The sequence below is a fragment of the Pezoporus flaviventris genome, unplaced genomic scaffold, assembly GCF_033815535.1.
Source record: "Pezoporus flaviventris isolate CSIRO_AGI_PZ_B2104156 unplaced genomic scaffold, CSIRO_AGI_Pfla_v1 ptg000013l, whole genome shotgun sequence".
In the NCBI taxonomy this organism is placed as follows: Eukaryota; Metazoa; Chordata; class Aves; order Psittaciformes; family Psittacidae; genus Pezoporus; species Pezoporus flaviventris.
In genome coordinates, this window is record NW_026892561.1 from 24,548,789 (window position 1) to 24,571,207 (window position 22,419).

At 43.0% G+C, this 22,419-nt stretch overlaps 1 protein-coding gene across 3 annotated transcripts in view; it reads left to right on the forward strand.

The window, feature by feature from the left end:
• DIS3L2 (DIS3 like 3'-5' exoribonuclease 2) overlaps positions 1–22,419 on the forward strand; it is a 197,599-nt gene that overhangs the window by 116,863 nt on the left and 58,317 nt on the right. For 2 of the 3 annotated variants that reach the window (XM_061452258.1, XM_061452261.1), the window contains 3 exons: positions 1,792–1,904; positions 9,067–9,174; positions 14,243–14,476. In XM_061452258.1, the coding sequence (XP_061308242.1) occupies positions 1,792–1,904; positions 9,067–9,174; positions 14,243–14,476 (455 nt within the window). The remainder of the gene's footprint in view (positions 1–1,791; positions 1,905–9,066; positions 9,175–14,242; positions 14,477–22,419) is intronic. The other variant, XM_061452259.1, reaches the window with a different exon arrangement.

A 22,419-nucleotide genomic window follows, 5' to 3' on the forward strand; every position in this document is an offset into this window, starting at 1 on the left:
TTACAATATTGACTTCAAAGTATTCAGTATTTTTTTACCTTCTGCGTGTGTTGGCTTTGAGAGCTCATAATATTAAATCTGTTGGTTGAACTGTTGGTCTAAGACTTACTGTCTAAGTAGTTTCAGGCCTGGATGCCTAATCCATATAGAGCAGCTTTCAAGGCATGTGGTAATATCACAACACAGCTGTAGGCAGCTTTCTGAGGTGAACCATTTAATCTGCAGTCTTTTCTCCCAGCTTCCTAACAAGTGGTAAAATTTGTCTATTAATGTGCAGTGGAATTACTGCCCTCTTTCCCTGCTGCCATCATATTTACTCTTTGCAGGACCTTCCAGTGACTGTAGGTTATGTGGCCAAATCTAAACCCCGGTGCTCCTGTCTTCCATGTGTGTTTCTGCTGCCTTTACATCTGTGCTCTGTCAAGTGTACAAAGCAGCTCAAAAATCAAGATACTGCTTTACATACTCCAAGGGCTGTGCAAACATGGCTTAATAAAGTTAAAATCGTTACGAATTCAAACAGTCACACAGGGAGCATTGGTGCTTGCTTACCTGAACTCCCAGATGGGAGCACAGTGGGTTGGGTGGCTCTCCTAATGTGATATTGAAGCTTCTCACACTTCCTCTTTGCCTGTATACATTTCCATTCCCACACTGCTGAAATCTAGCACTGGTAGGCATCGGAAGGGCACATGGGCAGATATACTGTGTAATGATGGCAGCTATGAACCATTAAAAAATGTGATGCTCTAGAGAAGGGCTTTGGTAATATTCTTTGCAAGGTGTCTAAACAAACAGATTGTCACCAGTGTGGTATCTTATTATGTTGTCTTTATTTAAAAAATAAGAAAAAAAAAATATTTGTAGATACCAAGAAGTTAGTGAATTCTTTTAAAGAACCAAATGTTATAATTAGGAGCTCACTGCACTTAGAACTATTCTACAAATAAACACCTCAAATCTAGCCTAGTCTTTCCAGAGAAAACAAAGGTCAGTAGGCTTCTTTGAGGATTAGCCAACCAGAATTTCTTGGACCAAGGTGCTAATTATTTTCAAAGCCAAGGATGATCACTACTTCCAAATCCAAATTATTACTAAAACCTCATGATAAAGCTCAGTAGTACTCCTCTCTAGCCTAACTTTTGAATTACTATACTTCTATCCTGGTCTCTATTCAGAGGATAAAAAGCCTAATCTGGAGGAGGGCAGGATAACAGTGGAAGTATTCTGCTTGTGGAAAGTTGCACTTCTGCATAGCTTGATCCAAAGTGAAGACTTCCTGGGGCACCAGCAGCAATTTGAGTTCAACCATGGTGAACTGGAAACAAGTGAAGCTCTGAGAACCCAAAAACATGTGTGGCCAGCTGCACCATACCTGGGAAATGTTTTCCTGCATTGCTTGTATACTTGCAAGGTGGGGTCCCATATTTTTGCTTCCTGTTGTCTGACAGCAAAGAGATGAGAACTGGGCTCACTCTTACAAGCTCCTTCTTGGAAAGACTTACCTGCATGGTATTTAAGGTTTTTCACATGTCCACTGATCTGCTTGAGGATTCACTCGTATGTGAATTCACTCATATGTTGTAGCCATGTGAATTTGGTAGTGGCCCAGGAGACCACAGTTTTCATCTCAGATGGAAAAAGTGGAAGGAAGTGTCATTTTTGTGAGCTCTGGCATAAGCCAAAACCATTACGATAGCACTGGAAGAAGGGGGAAAAAGGTCAGAGTTAAATATGTCAGAAGTTCATTTCTTCTACCTGAAGCCTGCTGACTTTCTTGTGCAATTTCAGGGAACTTTGAAGTGGGTGTTCATATTGCCGATGTAAGCTACTTTGTATTGGAAGAAACAGCGCTGGATAAAGTAGCAAGTGAAAGAGCAACTAGTGTCTATCTAGTGCAAAAGGTAAGAACAACATTTCTTTTTTTCATCTGACAACTGTGTCTTCCATTTACTGTAAATTCATTTTAAAGATTCATTTGCAGATGCCCACAGTAAAAATATGGCTGTTCTTGCAAACCTACAAAAATAACTAAACTGATGCAAACACAAGAGCTAATGTAGCTGTTGACTACCTCAGAGCTCGCAGAGAAAGCACAGGATGAAGCAGCAGCTTGTGACCCCATGTCTGTGGGCAAAGACCCGAGTGTGCCAGGGCTTGCCACGTGAGGACTCTGCTGCTCTGGAGCATATTAAAGGCCCAGAGCTGCGTAACTATGTTTGCACTGTGCTGCCCTGAGGTATGCCTGACAGACCCAATCTGATTCATCTGTTTTGCTGTTGGGAGCTTGAAATGTGCAAATTTGGTAGTGGTGGTAGTGGAGAGTTTTGTCTTTGTCTTCAGCACAGTAGTACTAGCTAATCCCTCCAGAAGTGGATACATAGCAGAATAAGGTATAAAACACCCTGTGCAGTCTGACATCCTGAGGTACAATGGAAGTTTCACACTCTTACTTAATCTGTGTGTCCCAAATACAGGAGAAATAGTGTTCTTTCATCATGCAGTGAAAAGATAGTTGCAATTGTACAGATTTTAGTGTAACAGAATCAAATGTTAAAAACTCAAGTTTAAAGTTGACTTCTAAACTTTAAAAATGAGCAAGTTAAAATTTAACATTATCAAAAAGGAAACACTGAGGTTTTGTCTGTGGCTGTCTCGTTTTCAGTTGAACGTGCAGAAACATTTCCTAGCTCATCAGATTACACCAGCACTGTGCGTGTAGGGAAGCCAGGAAACTTTGCTGTTAGCATCCTGTGTCAGTTTGAGGCATCAGCTGCATAAAGAGAAGTGTTGAGGCAATCTCATAGGAGCAGATTAATCTGTCTCTCCTCACACTCCCATTCAGTCAGACTGAAGTCCTTGTCTCCACGGCCCTTTCGGGGATGACAGGACATCTTTTGTAAAATGTATAAATAAAACTTGCTATTTAGGATTAGGAGTGATTCTTCCCCTGCCTTCCTGAATGTTCCCAGGGATGCTATCCAGGGAGGGTCTTGTAATGATACTTGAACATTACAGTAGCTTACTGTGTCTTCTCCATGCTTCCCAGATGATAAAATTATTTATTTTACTAATGAAATCAAATTAGTGATTTGATATCAAGCTGTTAACCTTTAGTAGCTGTCTTGTAACTTTCCTTGGGTAGAAGTATCAAGGGACAGCTTCAGGAGGTCTCAGTGAGTCTGGTGGATTTTGTGTTTCTGTGGGTGTGGGTTGCATGGATTAGCCATTATAGCAATGCAGAAGTGCCCAAGGTAGGTCAGTGGTAGTGAGACCAACAGCACACAGGTGCTGCAGCATGGGATCAAGGAATGGCCATGCTGGGAAACACCAGTTACCAGTGACTTGCTGTCTGCAGGAGTGAGAAGCAATGTATATATCATGGAAACAGCGTTTCTGACACCAGAGTCTTCCCGGTCTTAGTGTCTCCAGTGATAAACCTTTGGCTTCTGCAGTGCTCTGCTTCCTCCTCTGATGGATGTCTCAGTGGCCGTAGCTCACTATGGGAGATGTGGGCTGGTCCAAGGGGGATATCGCTGCAAGGCAGCAAAGCTGTAGTCCAGGAATATGTTGTGGCAGTATTTCCAAGTCAAAATACTGTGGTTTGAAGGCATGTTATTTTTCTTTTTAAGGGAGAAGGAAGATCTTCATGTAGAAAGGAGACATTTTTCATTAAAATCTAGTTGAATACAAAAGCTAATTAGATTTTCTGTCAAAGTGCTTCCCCCCCAACAGTACCAGACAGTCACATGTTATGCCAACATAAATTATCTGTTGTCTGTAATCTTCAATAGCTCTGTACCTACATTGGCCCAGCAGTCAGAATTAGTGTTTTACCCATGCTTCTGCCCTGCAGAAAATATATTTTAGAGGGGAGACTAGGTTAGATGGTGAAATGGTCAGTATTTTAATTGTAAGAGAGGAAAAGGAGAGAGGGGATGGGCAAAGGAAAGCAGCCAGGATATCTGAAACAAGATGGTAGCATGACTCTTGTAGAAAATATGCTTTCCTTTGATGAAGCTGTTTCCTAAGACAGCTGTGATTCTGCTAGAGGTTAGCACCATGCTAATCCTCCCAAAGAAGTTAAATAAAGCCACATATTTAATTTTCCTGAACTCTGTAACCAGAAGGGGAGTTATTGTGTAATTGCTAGTGGTCTATTTAATAGAAGTCAAAAAGTTTTTTAAATAAGAGTGTATCAGGTTTTAAGAAGCAAGAAAACCTAAACAGTTTCCTCTTTTTTTGGCACATCTTACAGTGTTATTTTAGGTGTGAAGCAGCTCGAGTGAGAGGTCAGCCATAAATCCCTATAATGTTTTATTGGTTCTATTTTATACTGGAGATCAAAGATCGGAACTGTAAGCCTATCTTCATGTTGAGTCCAAGGACTTCACTTTTGACACCAGCAGGTTGTCAGGGTGTTGATATTTTGATAATCTCAGGCTGAGTAATGAAGAGTTGCTTGAAATCTGAATTCATGGAAGTGTTGATACAACTCTTGAGCAGAAATCCTGGCTCATAAACAAATTGCCTATTTCCTTTGAGTGTCTTTTAGTGCATAAGCAAGAGGCTTGCTGAGCCCACCCCATTGTTGGACCTTGGCATCCTCCTCCCAGCACTGGGGAGAGCAAGCAGCTGATAGGAACTCGGTTAATACAGTCCCTCCCCAGTGGACTGGCAGTGGGAGAAGGGATCACCCTGGGAGTCAGGGATCATTGTAACCAAGCTGAAAAAACCATGAGTGGGCAGCCAGAGCAGGGTGCCAGTAGCACAGGGTTGTTTGAAGGGAGCAAAACTGCCCATGCGACTTTGTGAAAATAAGGGTTTATTCTTAACCAGAATTTGTTCCCTTTTACCTTTGCTTAACTGATCAGTTTTCTCCTTTTGTTTCTTGAAAGGCTCCTATAGCGAGTCCATTGATGGGATCTGCTCTGGCTAACCCACTCTGAACCTGGCCAGTGAGTTAGTCCTGGCTGCAGCAGATGTTTCTGATTTTAAAGGGAACAGGGAGTTTTATCATCCCAGTGTGTGCATTCTCCCTCCCAATGCCCAGCTCCCTAGGAATGAGTCTGATGGTGGAAACTTGCATTTGGTTTCCAGAAGCAATTTATTGGCTGAAGAGGCAAAATAAACCAAACCAATGGCTCTCACAAGCAGGAGGTTAAATTTTCCTGCAGAGGAGCTAAGCAGTGTGGCCAGCCATAGTTACAAGTCCATGTGTTTTGTAATGCTGGAATGGCGATGTTTAGGGAACCCCCCAGCCCCAGTGGTGCCCTCTTTTGCTTTGGTTTTCCATTGCCGCCTACCACTTTGACATGCTGGGACATGTGGCTGCCTGTGAGGAGAGCCAGTAGTGTGGGGTGGGGCTGTCAGGCAGTGCTGGAACACTAAGTCTCAAGCTGCGTATTGCAGAGCTGGAGATTTCATGTGTAGGACTTGGAAATAGGAAGAGAGAAATCCTGTCTGTGATTTGATTTGAAATGCAGACCCACAGCTGCAAATATTGTGGGTATCAGCCTTTCACTCAAAGAAATGCCCTTTCCAGTATCTCTTGGGCCCTGCTAGGCTTGTGGGGAGAGATGATGTCTTTTATTAGTCTGACTTGATAGACAGAGATGAAAACCAGACAAGCTTTCACCACACAAGCCTTTCTTCAGCACTGTTTTCTATGATACATTAATTAGAAAGGATTTCCTGGGGATGTAGGTCCTTTTTTTCATTGTGGAAGTTTTTTTCTCCAGCCCTACTGGGTCTCTCCAACTGCATTTCTAGGTTCAACTACATTTATACATGCCCTTGTTCCTGCTTTATGATCCCTGTATAAGCCTGGGTGACTTTTATTTCCACCTGCAGTAAAACCAAACTGAATGATGTGATCCCCAGCGTAGGCACATCCTTAGCAATTTGCTAAGGAAACCGCTTCACACTGGAGGTGATATCCTTGGCAGTGTTTCAGCTAGCTGGATTTCTGCATGCTGTGGCACTCCACAGGGCAGCTGGCAGACGCTGCTGTCTCTTGGCAGACAGTCACAGGAAGGGCAAAGCATTTAAAAGATGCAGGGCAACCTCTGGATATTTGAGGCAATGCTATGCAACCCTGATACTTTTCAAATCTGGGCACTAAAGATGTACTTAAGGAAATCTCCTCTCATCCTGTGTCTCTTTCAGAAAGAGATGGAGATAATCCTGTTGCAAAAGTTCCTTCTGGGCAGCCCCTGGGATAACTCCTAAAACATCTCGCTCTCCAAATGTGACACAGTTGTGACATCTTTGTATGTCAAATGCTGGGCTTGCAACTACTAAGAATCCTTTCAGCCCATGACCATATCATGTTAAGGAAAAAGGAAATGTGTAACTTAAACTTCTGTGTTTTGTGACAGTTGGCTAATTCTCCATGTAGACTGTGAAGAGGAATCGGGATGTTAAAGCTGAGTGAGGTGGTTAGCCCAGACTGTCATAATGTTGAAAACAGGTTTCTTCTTTTAAATCAGTAAGGTAGATAAAATTGAAATACCTTCAATGCAGGGTCACATTGTCTGATGTTATGTATATATTTGCTGAGCCCAGGAAAAGGTTGCTCCCCTGTGAGAATTCCTCCATGGTTTGGGTTAAGTTACTTTGTCTAAAGTTTCTCTCCTGTAACACAGATTGATGCTTCTGTATTTAACAGTAGGTTTGTTACAGCTAATTGCTTGGTGAGTGTTTAGTTCTGTAATTATGATCTGAGTTAAAGCTTTGCTTGTGTTTCGCATCATGGAAAGTCCTTCCATAGAATTATAGCCTCTTGAATCAAATGTTAATCCTGTTCAAGTATACTTAAAACAAGCATCCTGTTGTTTTGCTGTTCTTTGTGGATGGGCTTTCATGTATCATGTAAGCATTTCTCTAGCAGACTGTTATTGCTGCAGGAGGTGTGAAGGGAAAGAGGATGTGCCAAGGCACAGAAATATTCAGTAAGTACAGACCATTATCAGATAATAGGAGAAAAGGGGAGAGGGAAAAAAGCTGTAAATGCAGCTTTTCATTTGGGTGGAAAAGGGCATGGGAGCTTTTATTAAATTACTAGCACTCTGTTCACTGTGACCCAAACTTCAGGGTCTCATGGTGATCATGGGCGGCCTTAGGCAGGCAGGGATTTCTGATAGTCTGTAAAGCTACTTTCTCTCGTTTCTGTTATGGGTTGGTACCACTCATGCTAAATTTATAACCTTGTGGCATGGGTCCTTCCAGGCAGCATGGCAGAGCTCACGTACTGGATCTGTGAGTTATGAATGTACCAGTATTGTTAACGTACTGTTAACAACTGGAATAACAGAGTTGACGGCCTTTGTGTTGTGGGAAACAGTTTATCATAATCTGTGCCTTTGTGACCTTCCAGCTGAACCAGTGCTGCTGATTCATATTGCAAGTGACTCCTTGACAGTCACAGAGCGTACAGTTGACCTTTTGGCATTAATATGCACTGCAATTAGAATGGATTTATTCCTGTTGTCTGGTGCCAAACCACAAATGTGTTTAAATATTTGAGAGTCTTTCCTTCAAAGCAAAAGGTAAATACGAAGTGTATGCACTTGAGAAGAAAATGGACACTTAAGACTTTTTTTTTACTGTTTCGAAGAACAGTTGTTCCCCTGGCATCCAGGTAGAAAAAGTTATCCCTGAAATCACCAAATAGGTGTCACAGAGTTTGGAAGATCTGGGGTTTGCATGCCAGTCACTTCCTGCTGGTCCTATATTTATAGGGTGACACACAGAGCAATCAAACTGGAAACTAAATTAAATAGCTAAAATATTTTATGGCAACCAAGTAGAGCATTTCTCTGTGTTTTTCTGGAATGTGCCAGCCCACATTGCCGTTCAAAGTAAAGGAGGAATAATGTGGTTCTTCTATGAGGGCAGTTACTGATTCTTCACAAAGGTAAATAACGAGATGGGAAATAGGAATATGAAACTCTAATAATTAGATTTGCTTCATTAAACGGCTGTTAAATATTATCTTTTCTGCAGACTTCACTTGGGAAATAACTCAAGGATGGTAGAAACACTTGGAGCTGCTCAGGTTTGGTCTAATGTGAATATGCTCCAAAGCCTTTTCTTTGTTGCTGTAGTCAGGTTTGGTAATTCAGTGTTCAGCAGCAGAAATATTGATTAGTTGACAGGAGTTAGGACACAGGTTAAAAAAAAAATCCCTGCCAGAAATTTCTATTGGCTGCCATTTTGTTCAAACAGTTGAATATAGTAAAATAAGAATTGTTATCCCTCCATTTGCAAATACCATGTTAAATAGTCATAAACCAGGTGGTTTTGTTTATCTCACTAATATCTACATGTTTCTGTCTGTGCTGCAAAGCATGGGTCAATCTTTATTAGAGCCATGCACCACTCCTGTGATGCATGGGAGAAGCTTCATTTATGTTTTGCAGGGAACAGACTTGCATTATTTGCTTCATTCCACAATATTCAGTGGCAAAGCAAGAAACGCAGTTCCCAATCCAAGCTTTTCAGCTCCTAACTGTGAGGACCATGCTTCAACATCAAGTCTTCTGACATGTTGAGTCTTCCTCATTCTTCCCACTGGCAAAATGGGAATGGGAAAAAAGTGGAAAACTGAGCAAACTTTGTGACCTTAAAAGCTGCAGAGTGAACTGTTTGTATAATTGAGGATGCAGGATGCTCTAGGGTGCTTATTCCATTCCTTGAAAGGAAGCACTGGCAATAATTCCCAGCTTGGAGACTGACAGCTTCTTCTGGTCTCGTTGAGGGATGGGGCTGATGTGAGTGTTGGTGGTCTTAGCCATGCCTGATTTCCTCTCATTTCAGAGGATTTGGTTTACTTATTCCATACCAGCATGCCATTCATTATGTGATGTGGCTCTGGCATGCATGATGCATCCTGAAGCTATAATGTAGCCACTCCTGGCACAGAGAACGTGATCCTGAAGGTTTAATGCATTTTCTCCTTTGTGCGTTGTTGGGCCTGTATTTTACCAACTGGCCAGGGAAGCGTGGCCACAGAAAAGTCTCTACTAAAAGCCCGCATCTCACCAAGGCTCTCTTCTTTTTCAGGTGGTCCCAATGCTTCCCAGGCTGCTCTGTGAGGAGTTATGCAGTCTCAATCCCATGCAAGATAGACTGACGTTCTCTGTGATGTGGAAGTTGACTCCAGAAGGCAAGGTACCTCAAGTAACAGGCAGTCATGCTGCTAATCAGTCGTCCCTTGGTGGCCAGCTGCTACTCTTCTAGTCAGAGTGGTAAAATGCCATTCCTTAACACCCAGGTGGACAGGAAAGTACTTATTGGTGAACAATACTGGAGGATGTAGGACTGTCCCTGTATCTTGTCTTACTGATGAGATACCATGGGACTTCAACTGGAATAACCTCACAACAGGGTGGGAAAGGAAGAATATTTGTATGAATTTCAGGAACTGAGAATTTCTTGCTCCTTACCAGGTCACCTATCCATTTAATGACTTATCTTCAGCAGCAAGTCAAAGCTAATGCTTTGGGTGGGACAAGATATTCCCCCCTGACTGCAGCCCTCCCTTGTACACATAGATAATTGTGCAATGTAGTGGATGTGGGCAGTATCCCTTTATGGCCTCTCTGGTAAACAGACTGTATCATTCTCCTTCATAGCTGCGAATTACATAAATCCAAATAAAGCATGATAGCTCTTCAGCAAAGGCACAGCTCCATCCTCTGCATGTGTTATTTCCAGGCAGCAGTGGAGGCTGTCTGTCAGTGCAGTGAGCTGCCTTCAGCTGCCTGCCAGATCTGCCCAAGTCTTCATGTCTTACCTTGATCCTCTTGCACACTCTGTCGCTAATCCTGGCAGTCTCCTCTTTGGTGATCACAGGGTCCCCTCACTAATCGAGGAGGGCTAAAGACTGCCACTACCAGAGGACTCTCCACTCTATGTCAAGTGCACTTTTTGTAGTCAGAATTATTTTGGCTTTTTAACCAAAAGCTATGACTTGTGCTTGTGCACAACTCTTTCTTTGGAGGGTATTTCTTTTGCCAATTTGGTAATTCTTCACAAAGATTAACTTTACTTCCTTATTATTGTCCATGCTGCCCAAAAGAATACTGAATCTTGTTTTGTGCTCTAGCAAAATATAGTTGCAGTCTTATATCTGTATTTCTCCAGTGAGTCCTTCTGTAGCACTGAGGGGGGTTTTATTTGTTAATTGTGAAGAGTATTCCACTTCCCATAGCGACAGCATGATTAGTCATGAGGCCTTCTAGTAGTAGCTACTTGGTAGGCCTTTTATTGGCTCTGAGTGGTCTTTGAACAACTAATAGCCAAGTCTTAATTAAAATAAGTCTTTAATTAAATGTTATCTCTTGTCCCCTGCAATATATATGTTATTTGCTTTCCAGACAGTGTTCAGACCAACCCTCTGTGACTAATTAGAAAACAGAGGAACTGCAGCATCTGCCCTGCACCTGCTCAGGGAGCTGATCTTCGGAGGAGCAGTGGTCTGGGCTGTGACCATGCTGCCCCTTGGAAAGCAGACTCCCTGCAGCTATCTCGGCAAACTGGTTTCTCCTAGGAGGCCTTTGAGAACTGCAGTCTTAATTGAGGTCACTTGATTTGAACATCAGGTGAAGGCTGGAGAAGAATTTACTCCTTCTAAGAGGAAAAGTGGTTGTAGGGCTTTTGCCCAGCAGGGCATTCTTGTAAGAGCTTATCTCTGACTTGGGACAGAATGTGTCTCCTGTATTTCTAGGTCTTACTATATATTACTATAGCTCAATCTCAGTGTAAACAGGATCACATGCTCTCTCCCAGGCTCTGCTGGGTGAAAGGGAGGTGAGTCAAAGGCTCCAAAATGGTGTTTGAACCCCAGCTGATGGTGGAGAGCCATGAGAACATTGACACTGGGGACAGAGTATTCCTCAGTGAGGGACATACGAGACCAAAAAGTACTTCATTGCACCCTATGTGCACAGTAGTATCACAACCTTGAGCTGGCAAAGCCAAGCCAAGCAGCACTACTGGAGGTGAGAGCTGCTCTGAGTTCCCACTGTTACTGTTCTGAAACAAGTCTACAGTTAATACATTTCCCAAAGCAGAGTCATGTAGATTCCTCGCTGAATGTGGCTCTTGATAAGTTTGGTGTATTTTTAATTCTTCTTTCTTTTAGAAAAATAATGCCAGGCTTAGGCCTTTCTGGGGGACAGGTACACGCTGCTGTTGTTTTTGGGTTCTGGTGTTTTTCTTTTATAGAGTTTATTAACTAATGTTGCCTGAGCAGCACTCCACATAGCTCCACGGACTCCAGTGGGATAGTGTGGCATGATGTATCTGAAATGACTTTCCAAGGGCAGAGGCATTAACCATATTGTTGCATCTGTGCTGTTCTTCAGAAGCAGAGCTAGGCATTTATAGGAACAACACAGCACATTCTTGTTTGGATGCAGTCAACAGAAAGATATTTGAAAACAAACTATGCAACTCTTTTTAAGTTATTGCCTGCTGATGTTTAACGCACAGCTCTGCTGGTTCCTTCTACCAGTGTGGAGGAAAGATTGCTTCACTTCAAAACAACCTATACAAACAGTGTGTCTTCCAGGCTTAAAACTGTTGCCATCAGCCAGGACATGATACGGACACTACCTTGTGTGGGCAAAGTCCTCAACCTCCTGCAGACCTATGTCACACCCTCAAAGAGACCTGCATTAACAGGGACTGTGCTAACAGGATGGTTTTGACTGAGCCACACTAACTGCCATCACATGGTGTGCTGGGGACTATAGCTTTTTCTTAAAAGCAGCCAGAGCTGGGGGAAGCCCTAAGCTAACTCTAGAAATTTCTCAGATACTGTTACTATCTGGAGTCTGGGTGCACCAGGCTTCCTGTGATGGGGGAGACCTTGCAGACCAGACTTGTGGGCTACTTGTAATCTCCACTGCCCAGTTTATAACCCCAAAATGTTGTTCCTACACACTGCTTTGCCCATCCATCAGCTGCTGGTACAAGACGTAAGCCAACCTTGTGCAGTTTTCCCAGTAGAAGCAGAGCTTGCCCATTATGCTGGTGGGGTTTCCAAACAAGGGACACAAGGCTGTGATTACCCAGAGTCTGCTTGGATGGCCACTGAAGGCAGAGATGGAGGGCATTTCCAGGATATGCTTGAATGATGAGTAAGTTAAATTAGCCTGCCACACCAAGGCTGAGTCTGGCAGCTCTGCTCACTACACACAGGGATTGCTGGACTGCACAGGGCAAAATGCATCTGAACTCCATCCCTTGCCTATGTGACATGTGTTTAATGCATCCAGGCAATCCTGGTGAGAAGGTATTTATTGGGTATGTCAATAAGAGATCTCTCACGGTTATCACTGTCCAGTTCAGTTTGCACCTGTTAAAGCCATTGCAGGAATGAAAACTGGGCACTCTGTATCATGCTGCTTGGTTGCCTTTGAAAGATCAAGAACAGAAAACGAACTGAGGAAACAGAGAAATATAAGGAGTTTAATATCTGTTAGTAATGGAGTGCTCGTCCCAAAGCTTTGCAGAATGTAGCCTGCTTGAGATTTGAAGTTCTAGTTAAATTCTGGGGGCTCAATGTGCTGTATCTCTCATCTTACAAGGAAGTTATTGGAGCCCTGAAATATTTCACCTCTTCTAACCAAGCAGAAAAATGAGGTTTTGCTGAAAGCTTCAAGTTCAAACAGGAAAGGGGAAATCTGGTCTGTTGCCTCCTGCAAGGGACAGAGAGAGCTCTTGGAAGCCAGTGGCAGAAAGCAGCATGTAGCTTCATGTAACTCATGTATCTGGCTTTAAGCGGTAAGTTGGGGAAAGTGCTTCTTTTCAAAATTACCCTTCTGCTTTGTGCCCTGTCCTTAACCCTTTTTGATACACATGTACTCAGCTACTTTATAGAGCAAAATAAGAGTGCTTTCCAAGCACAAAATACTTAGTGGGAGATAATATAACAGAGAGGACCAGAATTGATAATGACCTTTGATGAAGAAATTAATAACTGGAGGTGGAAGAACTAGCAGGGAAGTGGAAGTACTGCCTGAAAATGTTTGAACAGCAAGTTCAAAGAGCTGCCTGTTACAACTGGAGGGTCTGTAGGAGTGCTCAACTGAAATGAAGGCTGCTAAGCCTTGTTCCCAGATCATCTCAACAAGGAACACCATCTTTTTGGTGCCTGAGTACCATTCATGTCTTACTGAAGTCTGAAGTATCTCTATTGCCAACTGGTTAATAGTCTGCAACTTGCTGGAAGTGGATAATTTAAAGAGCAGTGCAGCCTCTTCCACACCAGAGATTGTGCTTGCTTAATATCAGGAGGTTTTTTTGGTTCAGCAGATTTCATCAGATGTTGCTGACTTACTGGACATCACTGCAAGAAGCTGAACCATGACTAATGGGATGCATCAGAGTGCAGAGCAGGTGCTGCCAGCAGTGTCACAGCATCTCTGTCCAGCTTTGGCACTTTCTCTACCTTTCTTTTTCCTTGGCATAGAGAAAGGGGCACGCACAGAATAACCATGAGCCAGGGGTCAGAGTATTTCACATTGCAAGACATCACTTGCTGCACCTTCACTGTTAGGACACTTCAGAATTAGAAATGAGCTTAAATGCTCTGTGACTTTCAGAGCTCTGAGCCACTGAGTTTTACTGCCCATATATTCTGTAGTGCATAAGGGAGGGAGGCAGCAAAGGTATCTTGGTGATCAGTCCTTTTCTGTTAAGAAGAGAGTTTGCCTTTCTGAAGCAATGTCCTTGATGAGTCTGTCAGAGAGAGAGCTGGCTGTTCTCCCTGGACACTGTCACTTGCAGAATTTGTTCTTGCATGTTGTTGCACATGGGGTTTGGAAGTAGGTGATCTCAAGGTCCTTTCCAACCCTAACTGTTCTATGATTCTATGTGCATCTGCCTGTTGCCACTCCTGCAGGTAGTAATCTTTGAGTCAGCTGGTTGATTTTAACTCACAATGAGCTGTAGTTCTTTGAGCTCTATTAAAGAGGGAAATCAGGTAGAGGAGGGAGATCTAAGCAGTTCCCTATATGCACAATGTATTGTGCATATACATGTTACTAGACACTACAGACTCTATATGGGCAAAAGGCCTGATCGTCTCAGTATGAGAAGATCCTCACTTTAAGATCACAGTCAGTGGTTAGGCCTGATGTCATTCCTTCCAGTGTTTATACAACTTCCCAAGCTTTTGTGCACTGGAAGAATATGCCCTTACATCAATTTACACTTTCCAATTTTGCAGATCCTTGATGAATGGTTTGGGCGGACAGTCATCTGCTCCTGCGTGAAGCTAAGCTATGACCATGCACAGAGTATGATTGAAAGCCCTGAGAAGGTGTTCTCACCTGAAGAACTACCCCCTGTCTCCATTCAGCACTCAATAGCTGAGATCCAGCAAGCTGTGCTGAACCTGCATCGAATTGCCCAGCACCTCCGCAAACAGCGCTTCATTGATGGTGCTCTGCGCTTAGACCAGGTAAGTCCAGCTCCTGAAAGGGGCTTCTGCTCCACTGAGACAATTTCATGTACTCCCTAAGAATTTGGTGATCGAATAGAACCTCAAGGGGAAAGTCAAGACTGGAATAGAAAGGCAGATTTGTGTGCCATGTTTTTTTAAGAGCAGCATCAAATTATGTATCAAAAGCACGAAGCAGGATGAAAAGAAAAAAGTTCCAGTTTTCTAAGGAGGGGTAAATTTTTCAACATTTTTTCAAAATCTTAAAACTCTGCTGGACTGGGTAAGTAACTCATACAGTAAAACAAATCACAATGGTGTCATTCTTTGTCAAGCAGTTCAGATATCCTTAGTGCACATTTCACTGTGAAAGGCTCACCCTCCACATTTATTTCTGTGCTTGCAATCCTCATGTTTTCCAGTTTTCATAGAAGTACTCTGGGCAGGGAAAATGACTAAATGTTATCCAAGCTAATACTTACAAGAGTTGGGTGTGTTTCAGAGAAAGAGATGCTAGTGAGGAGATTTTGTGCCTGGGGTGATTTAAATAATCTTGTATCAGTTGTGGTATGTGTCATTTCTATTTTACAAGTAGGTCCAGTTATTTTAGACTATCACAGCAAAAATACTTTTGCATTTGAAGTTCAGGTGCCCTGAGGTGGCTTCTGACAGTTTTTGTGGATAGGAGGTTCCAGTAATTTACAGAACCCAGTGGCCTTCCTGAGCAGGAGATAAAATAATCTCTTAATGTAAGGAAACACTATTGTTTCATTTCACAAAATGAGCATGAGTCAATATAAGGATATTGCTGAGAAAGAGGCTAGTGTACCGAGATATGTAAACAGGACTGTTGTATGTAAGAGATATGTTGTAACCCTTCCATTTTACTCAGTGTTGTAGTGTTGTCTCTAGTTGCAGGAGACTCTTAATTTTAACAGAATTGTTGCAGAACAACAAGGTCAAGGAGTGTCTGAAGTCAGACATAAGAAATGTCTGACCTTCCCCAACATAGCACGTGGCTTAGCCTGGTGAAGCTGCTGCGCAAAGCAGGCAGTGTGCTTTCCCCCATGTCTATGATAGGATGACGCATTTGTATCGTGAGTTTCAGTAGAGGAGATTGGGTTATGTTTTAGGATAAACTTTCTATAGGCATTGGTATGGGTATATGCTTACAGGTATATGGCTATAGGTATAGGTATTGTGGTGTCTGAAGCTATCTTGCCTACATCTGCTGTGGGAGAACTTGGAGGACAGGTTAGGTACATGTAAGTGAACCTGGAGGCATTTGCTCAGGGTCCCTTCTTGCTCAAAGGAAATAATAATTATTAAAGTTATATTAAATTAATTTTTGGAAATCAGATTCCCACTTCAAAGTCATGCAGTTTTCTTAAACCTCTTTAGGAAGGGAAGCTTCCCTTTTTGAGGTTTATCATTCAATGGCTAATAAGCTGGGCTTTTGTTCACAAGCACACTCTGAATGCTTAAGAAAAATAAAAATGCCTTTGCACTTGATGAGCCAGTTGGGAAGCCTTGGAGATGTTTGGGTTGGAACAAGAGTCCACAGTGACTGGGAGCCGTGGCCCAGAAAGGTCACCAGCTGCATTCCACAGGTCGCACTTACAGTGTAGTGCTGAGCAGTCACTGTATGTGTCTGAGCTGAGTACCTGTTATCAAACTAACTTCAGGGAAAATATGTTTTAAAACACCTGTGACATTTTCAATGGGAGGATTTGGCCAGGGAAGCATCCTGTTCTGGTGATACCCAATAAAAGATTAGTGGTGTTTTGTTTTGCTTTGTGCTGTTACGGAAAAGCTGTTAAAGAACATATTTGAGCATCATTTGTGAGATCAAGCTTAAAAGCCACTGCTAAGGGCATCAGAGAGGGATGATTCCTACTTAGCCTAGTTCATAACCAACATGATCAACTGAGTTACATCTCACAAGTGGCACTTGATGTTGCACAGAATCTCCCCCGTCAAGTCTCAGAGTGAAAGTAATGGTCTTTGAGAATGAAGAGTATTTTAGTTTGAGGGACACTGTCACCATACTTACTCTTCTCAGGTATTTCCTTGATAGTTGTATTTCAATAAACTACATCCTCCCCAGCTCACAGAGAAAGCATTTACTGTAAGGCCCAAATACAAACAGTATGTGAGGGGTGGGTGTGTGGACATGTCCAGCCATGTCCATGGCTGGACAAAGCAATCTGTAGCTTTTAATAGGAGGTGAGTCCCTCTGCCTCTGCTTCCTCACTTCCCTGAGTTCCCATGGATGCAGTTGTTTGCTGGGTCTGATTTCCAGCCCTGAGCAAGGGAACAAGGGTAAGTATGAATGGGAAACACACCTTTCTAATCACTGGACCTCTCACTGATTTCCTGTTGAGTAATGTAAACCCTGAACAATGGAAGACAAACTCCAGCAGGAAACTATGGGCAATGAATTATCAGATTCCAAATAAATATGTGAACAAAGGAAATGATATCCCACAGTCTTAAGGGAGGGGGTGGCAGGGCATTGATGACTCCTGTGGGTTTTTTTCCAAGGGATATGAGCCCTCTTCCTATACATTGCATTATGTCTGAGATCTTCTGCCTTGGGGTCACTCCTGATTGAAGAGTGATGTTTTGGGTGGGATTTTTTTCTTACATCCACCCTGCCATTTTTCAGTGTGATGTGCTTTTGTGCTTCCTGTTGGTATTAAGAAAATCATTGAGGGAAGAATCTCCTGTCCTTCTTTGCTACTGGCTGTGATGCCTTGGGCTGATGCTCTCCCTGTCTGCCTCAGTTTTCTCTTTGGAATGATATTGATCTCCCCCACAATATGTGTATAATTTAGGATTTATTCCCAAAAACTAAGAATATCTCTCAGCTAAAGCCATTCATGGGCATATCTTTATAATAGCAAAAATACTGGTTGACCAGGGAACTCCTTGCCCCTGACCTAGGATGGCCCCAGTAAGATGCAGCAGAGCCAGACTGGCTGTGCCATGGTGAGGGGAATGTTTCCTGTTTGAGTGTTGCTGCTGATTTTTTATGACCTAGTGTGAGAGCAGCATCTGCTTTCCCATGTTTAAATCTTTTATCACTAATTTTAGAAGCAGGAATCTCCATAGCTCATCAGATGAAGAATATTTGTTTGTTTGGTTTTTTTTTCTTAGTAGCTTGGGAATTACATATCTGGGTCACACAGAAGACCTTGAGACAAATTACAGAGGTAGTACACAGTCTTGAAAGCTTAAAATTTATGGATTCTGTGTCATTATATATGTGTCTTTTGGGGGCTCTGTAATTTTGAATTCCTGCCTCGGTTTGGTCCTTGGCAACCTACATACCTGTCACTCTTTCCCCCTGCCCCACCCCCTCTCCAGTTCCTTTCATGACTCTGCAGAGGTCTGTAGAGGAATCCTACTGCACTGTATCTTGGGTCTGAGGATATTCTTTGCAACCAGAGCCACACATATGTCACTCTGTGGGATCTTGCTGTCCCCGTAGGCCCCTTCTGGGACGGTTTCCCTAGTATGTGGTTTCCTCTGCTGCCTGCCAGCTTCCTAGCTCCAAAAGGCAGCTGAGCACTGAGTTTTATAGAGGTTTAAAGTCTTTGCACCTTAAGCAGCTAAGGAGCTTATGAAACTTTGTCCGCACAGGGAAAGATTAATGTCTTTCTTTTCCTTGTCATTTGGAGCTGAAGCTTTAGATGTACATGCAAGAGGTGTCTTGTGCCGTGACTTTGAGAAAAAATGTTCAGATATTTACAGTACTGTACTCCCCTCTGCCTCCTTCCTGCCCAGGACCATGAAATGCCACTCCTATGCTGTCCTCTCACAGCTTGTGGTGCATCCACGCTATAAACTGGAGCAGGGATTTGACCTGCTTTAAAAACCAAAGTGAGCACAACCCACAACTTTCCTTTCTTTTCCTGGCCAGGTTACTTTGAAGCTGGACCATTTCCCCAAACCACAGCTTTTAGAAATGCTAGCAAGAGAATCAGATAGAAACTTGCTTCTAACAAAAACCAGCAAGTTTGCAGAAAAGCTCCTTAGCTCCAGCCTGCCTAAAGGAGACCTGCCGATAAATGGTTCTCTGTTTGGCCTAAACAGCTTATAAATGAATCACAAGGAAAGATGCCTACAAGAAGACAGGTTAAAAAGGATTTCTGTGCATATTTAAGATGAGTATACCCCAGGATGCTTATCTGTCTCTATGACAACTGTCTGTGAGCTGAGGGGTGGCTTTTGTTGTGCCAGTGATTCTGCCTTTGCCAGTGCACTTATACCTGGATGCTCAAAACATTGGCATTGACCAAAGTTCATTGTGAGAACAGCCCAAGCTGCATTTACCTTAGTTAATGACATTGAATTGTTTGCTAGAATAGCTTTTCTCCTTGTTTTCTGAAAAACAGACATTCAGCTTTGCAGGTGTGTGTGAAAAAGGAAAAAAAAAATGGATAAAACCGGTAAAGATGGGAAAGTTATACAAATTTAAGGTTTAAATTGCTACTGAAATGGCCTCACTTCTCCTTGCTCTCAGCCTGTGTGTTGTGCCACTGTCACTGTGTGCTGTGCTCAGTCTTGTCGACTGAGCAATGGTTGCTTTTCCCCGGGGGTCTCAATTGTTTTGAATAAGGTCATAAAGGTAGTAAAAATTGTGTTGTTGTAGCTCTGTACTATAGTGGAGACCTTACCTATGGTTCTGTCCCATGGCTGTTGGGAATGTGGTAATAAGTGGTATTTTAGAATAACTTTGTTTAATTAAGACTCCTGAAGTATTAGAGTATTTCTCCTGCAGGAAATAGAGGGAAACAAGCACAAAGACCTCCAACACTAGATTGTGTGCAGAATACCAGCTCAAAAACACCTAGGTATATGGCATACTGGGTACATTAAGCAGCTCTGTGTAGTTTTTGAAGCTCTCAGAACTGACTCTGCCTACTCGATGAAGGCAGCTTTGAGAATTTGACTCAAGCCATTCACACATGTAAAATGAGGACGAAGAAGGACATTGTACGTGATACTCTGCTGGGAAATTTTATATGTAGTTGTGGCTAATGGGATAGGGCAGAAGCATATTTTTAGACAATTGTTCCTGCTAATGCTGTTTAGTTGGGAGTCTTGAGCTACAGATTAATTACTATCACCATTAAAATTTTCCAATATGAATGACTGCTGGAAATAATTATGGGAAATTGTTTTGTTGTATTTCCTGCCTCATATCTGTACAATAAACGTTCAGGTCTTTTCTTCTTGCTACATGAAAGTAATAAATATTTTTACCCTGGTTAAGCAGTCACCGTGTGCAAAATACAATATAGTACTATATGAACGGAAGACACTTTGGGTTGAAAGAACTGTTTCCATGAGACAGCAAAGGGTTGTAACATTGTATAGACTTCAGTTAACTGAATGTGCCTATGTTTTCCCTAATAGCATGATCCGAATTTATGTCTTAAAATGCTGCTGGGACAGGAAGGCCATCCTGTCTTGAGTACTCCCTGGCGTGGTGCCTGGGTTGTCTAGCCATGGTTGTTGTACGTGCTGCCACTGCACACTCTCTTTCACGCGCCTTTCTGGGGAGGAGTAAATGGCTTTGCTCCAACACCTGACCCTGGCTGCATCTCTTTGGGGAGTGTTGCTTTGTTGGGTTCTTGGCCAGTCTCAAAGAGAAAGTCCTGGTGCTCATCACCTAGAATGTAACATTGGTACCAAATTAATCTCGGATTTCGTTCTGAGATTAATTTTCAGGGTAGGTTGAGGTGTGTACCTGCTTTGCCATTTGCTTTGGCCCAAGAGAAAATCCAACAGATCCCTTTACGAAATCCTGAAAACTCCATGATACCTGCCTTAAGAAGTCGTTACATCAAGAGTACGTGAACATGACAGCAGACGCAGGGTTGCTGTATGATAAATGGTGCTGCAAGATAAATGGAAATGCAGACTGACAAGGAGCATTCACTATTCACTTCCTGTCACAATTCCACCATTGTCTGCTCCTTCTCTTTGATGTCTGGTTAAAGAGATATCACTGATACCCAGAATGGGGACGGCAGGTGCTATATGATCATTATGGACAGTTGCTTATACTGTGTAATACATAAGGCAGCTGGGGGGATGTTGGATGTACCTAGAGATTAATTTCCTTTGGAGATTTTGTCTTTTGCATAGCCCCAGTTAATATGTCAAAATGAGCATCTGAGGCTGCAGCTTTCTACTGGGGGATACCACCCTTTCCTGCAGGAGTAATTGAAATGCATTTGCAAACGTGCACTAGCAAAGTAGGAATGATTTTCAGAATGTCTTTCCTAGTACCACAGGGGAACATGTACTATGCAGGGCAAATATGAAATGTCATCATTGTTGCCAGGAACAGCTAATGGCTCAGGTCAAGCAGTTTGCACACACCAAGGTTGTACGCAGGAAAGAGGTATTGTGGGGTCATGTTATAATGGGGGTCTGTGTTGGCTGAGCATCTGCCTGCTTGCATGGAGATGTTTATATTGCCAGTAGCTTTTAAAATATTTTGGTTAAATTAGGATTTTGAGTGGAAAGAACCTAATCTTTTACCCTGGGATTTTAATGAAGTCCTCCCAGGGGTGTGAGTAGGATTGATGTCCTCGCACATGTCCCACTGTTCCCCCCATCGTTCTTTTACAGCTGAGCAGCTGTGTCCCAGCAGGAGCAGGTGGTGAAGTGGTCGAGCTGGCTCCAACAGGAGGGAGGAGTCAGATGCTGGAGCACAGGTCTCTGCTGTAGAGTGTCGTGCTGGGAGCCACCAAAGCCAGATGTCTGGGCAAGCACAGCCGAGAAGGAGCTCCCCACACAGTGGTGCTCTGGCATTAATTTACCATCGGTAGTGCAAGAGTGGGTTGTGACTTTATTCTTCCCAGAGTAAGCATTCCAGCCACCAGCTCAGATATTCAAGTTCTGTGGTGATGCATGAGCATTTTCCTTCTAAACAAATACAGCTTAACCCTTGAATTTTATTAAATCTGCCACCAACCTGCAAGCTTAGAAACTTCTCAAAAGAAAAGGGGTCTTATGCTTTAATTTTGAGTTGCTGTTTGACACAGCAACAGCTTCTTTTGTCTGCCAGCCTCAGAGCAAGTATCAGAGGGAAGGATGGCTTCATCTTTGCAGGCAATGGGAATGGCAAGAAGAGGTGAAGAAGTTGCCTGAGCTCACATGGTGAGTTAGTGGCAGAGCTGGCAGCACAGCCTTTTTCTTATTGCCAGGGCAAATCCAATGCCTTAGGCCAATGATGACCATTCTCTTCCTTACATTTATTACTGACAGCTATTCTACTATCTATTGCTGGGCCAGTTAAGATCAGAGGGTTTTTATCCCAGTTCTCCGCAGGTGCATCTCATGGTGCAGAGCAGGGATACAAGCCACATCAGCACAAAGGACTGAACTGTGGCCAGCACATCTCTGCAACGCAGAGGCTATCAATGTATTTCACGAGTGGTCTCTCTCCCCAGTCCTTTCAGTTCTCAGGCTTTTGCCTACATATGCCAGGACCAAGCCAGTGTGCTGTTGTCCTATGCAAGTCTCTCTTGTTTGCACAGGACAAAGTTGTAGTGGGCAGTACTTCATCATACATTAAGAATTGCTTAGCTTTTTCTATTGATTGAATCCACTTGGTGATCAGCCATTGTAGAAGGGGGTGAGTTGGCAGCCATCTCACACTGACCTGCAAGTAGAGTTGAAGGTGTTTGCAGGTACTCCACATTCACACATGAAGTAGCCATCTCTTGTTCTTTTGGACAAGGTCTTGCCTGTGCTAGTGTGATAGGCAGCTTGAGGTCACTGGCTCATAGGGACCTCATACAGTGCCAAATAGCATCTGTAAGGGAAAGGGAGGACATCTGTGGCAGGTGGTGGCTTAGTGATGGAATGTGTCTCAAACATGAAGCTGATAGCTAAGGTAAACAGAGAATTCAGTGCTTGATCCAGCTGAACAAGCTGCTGAC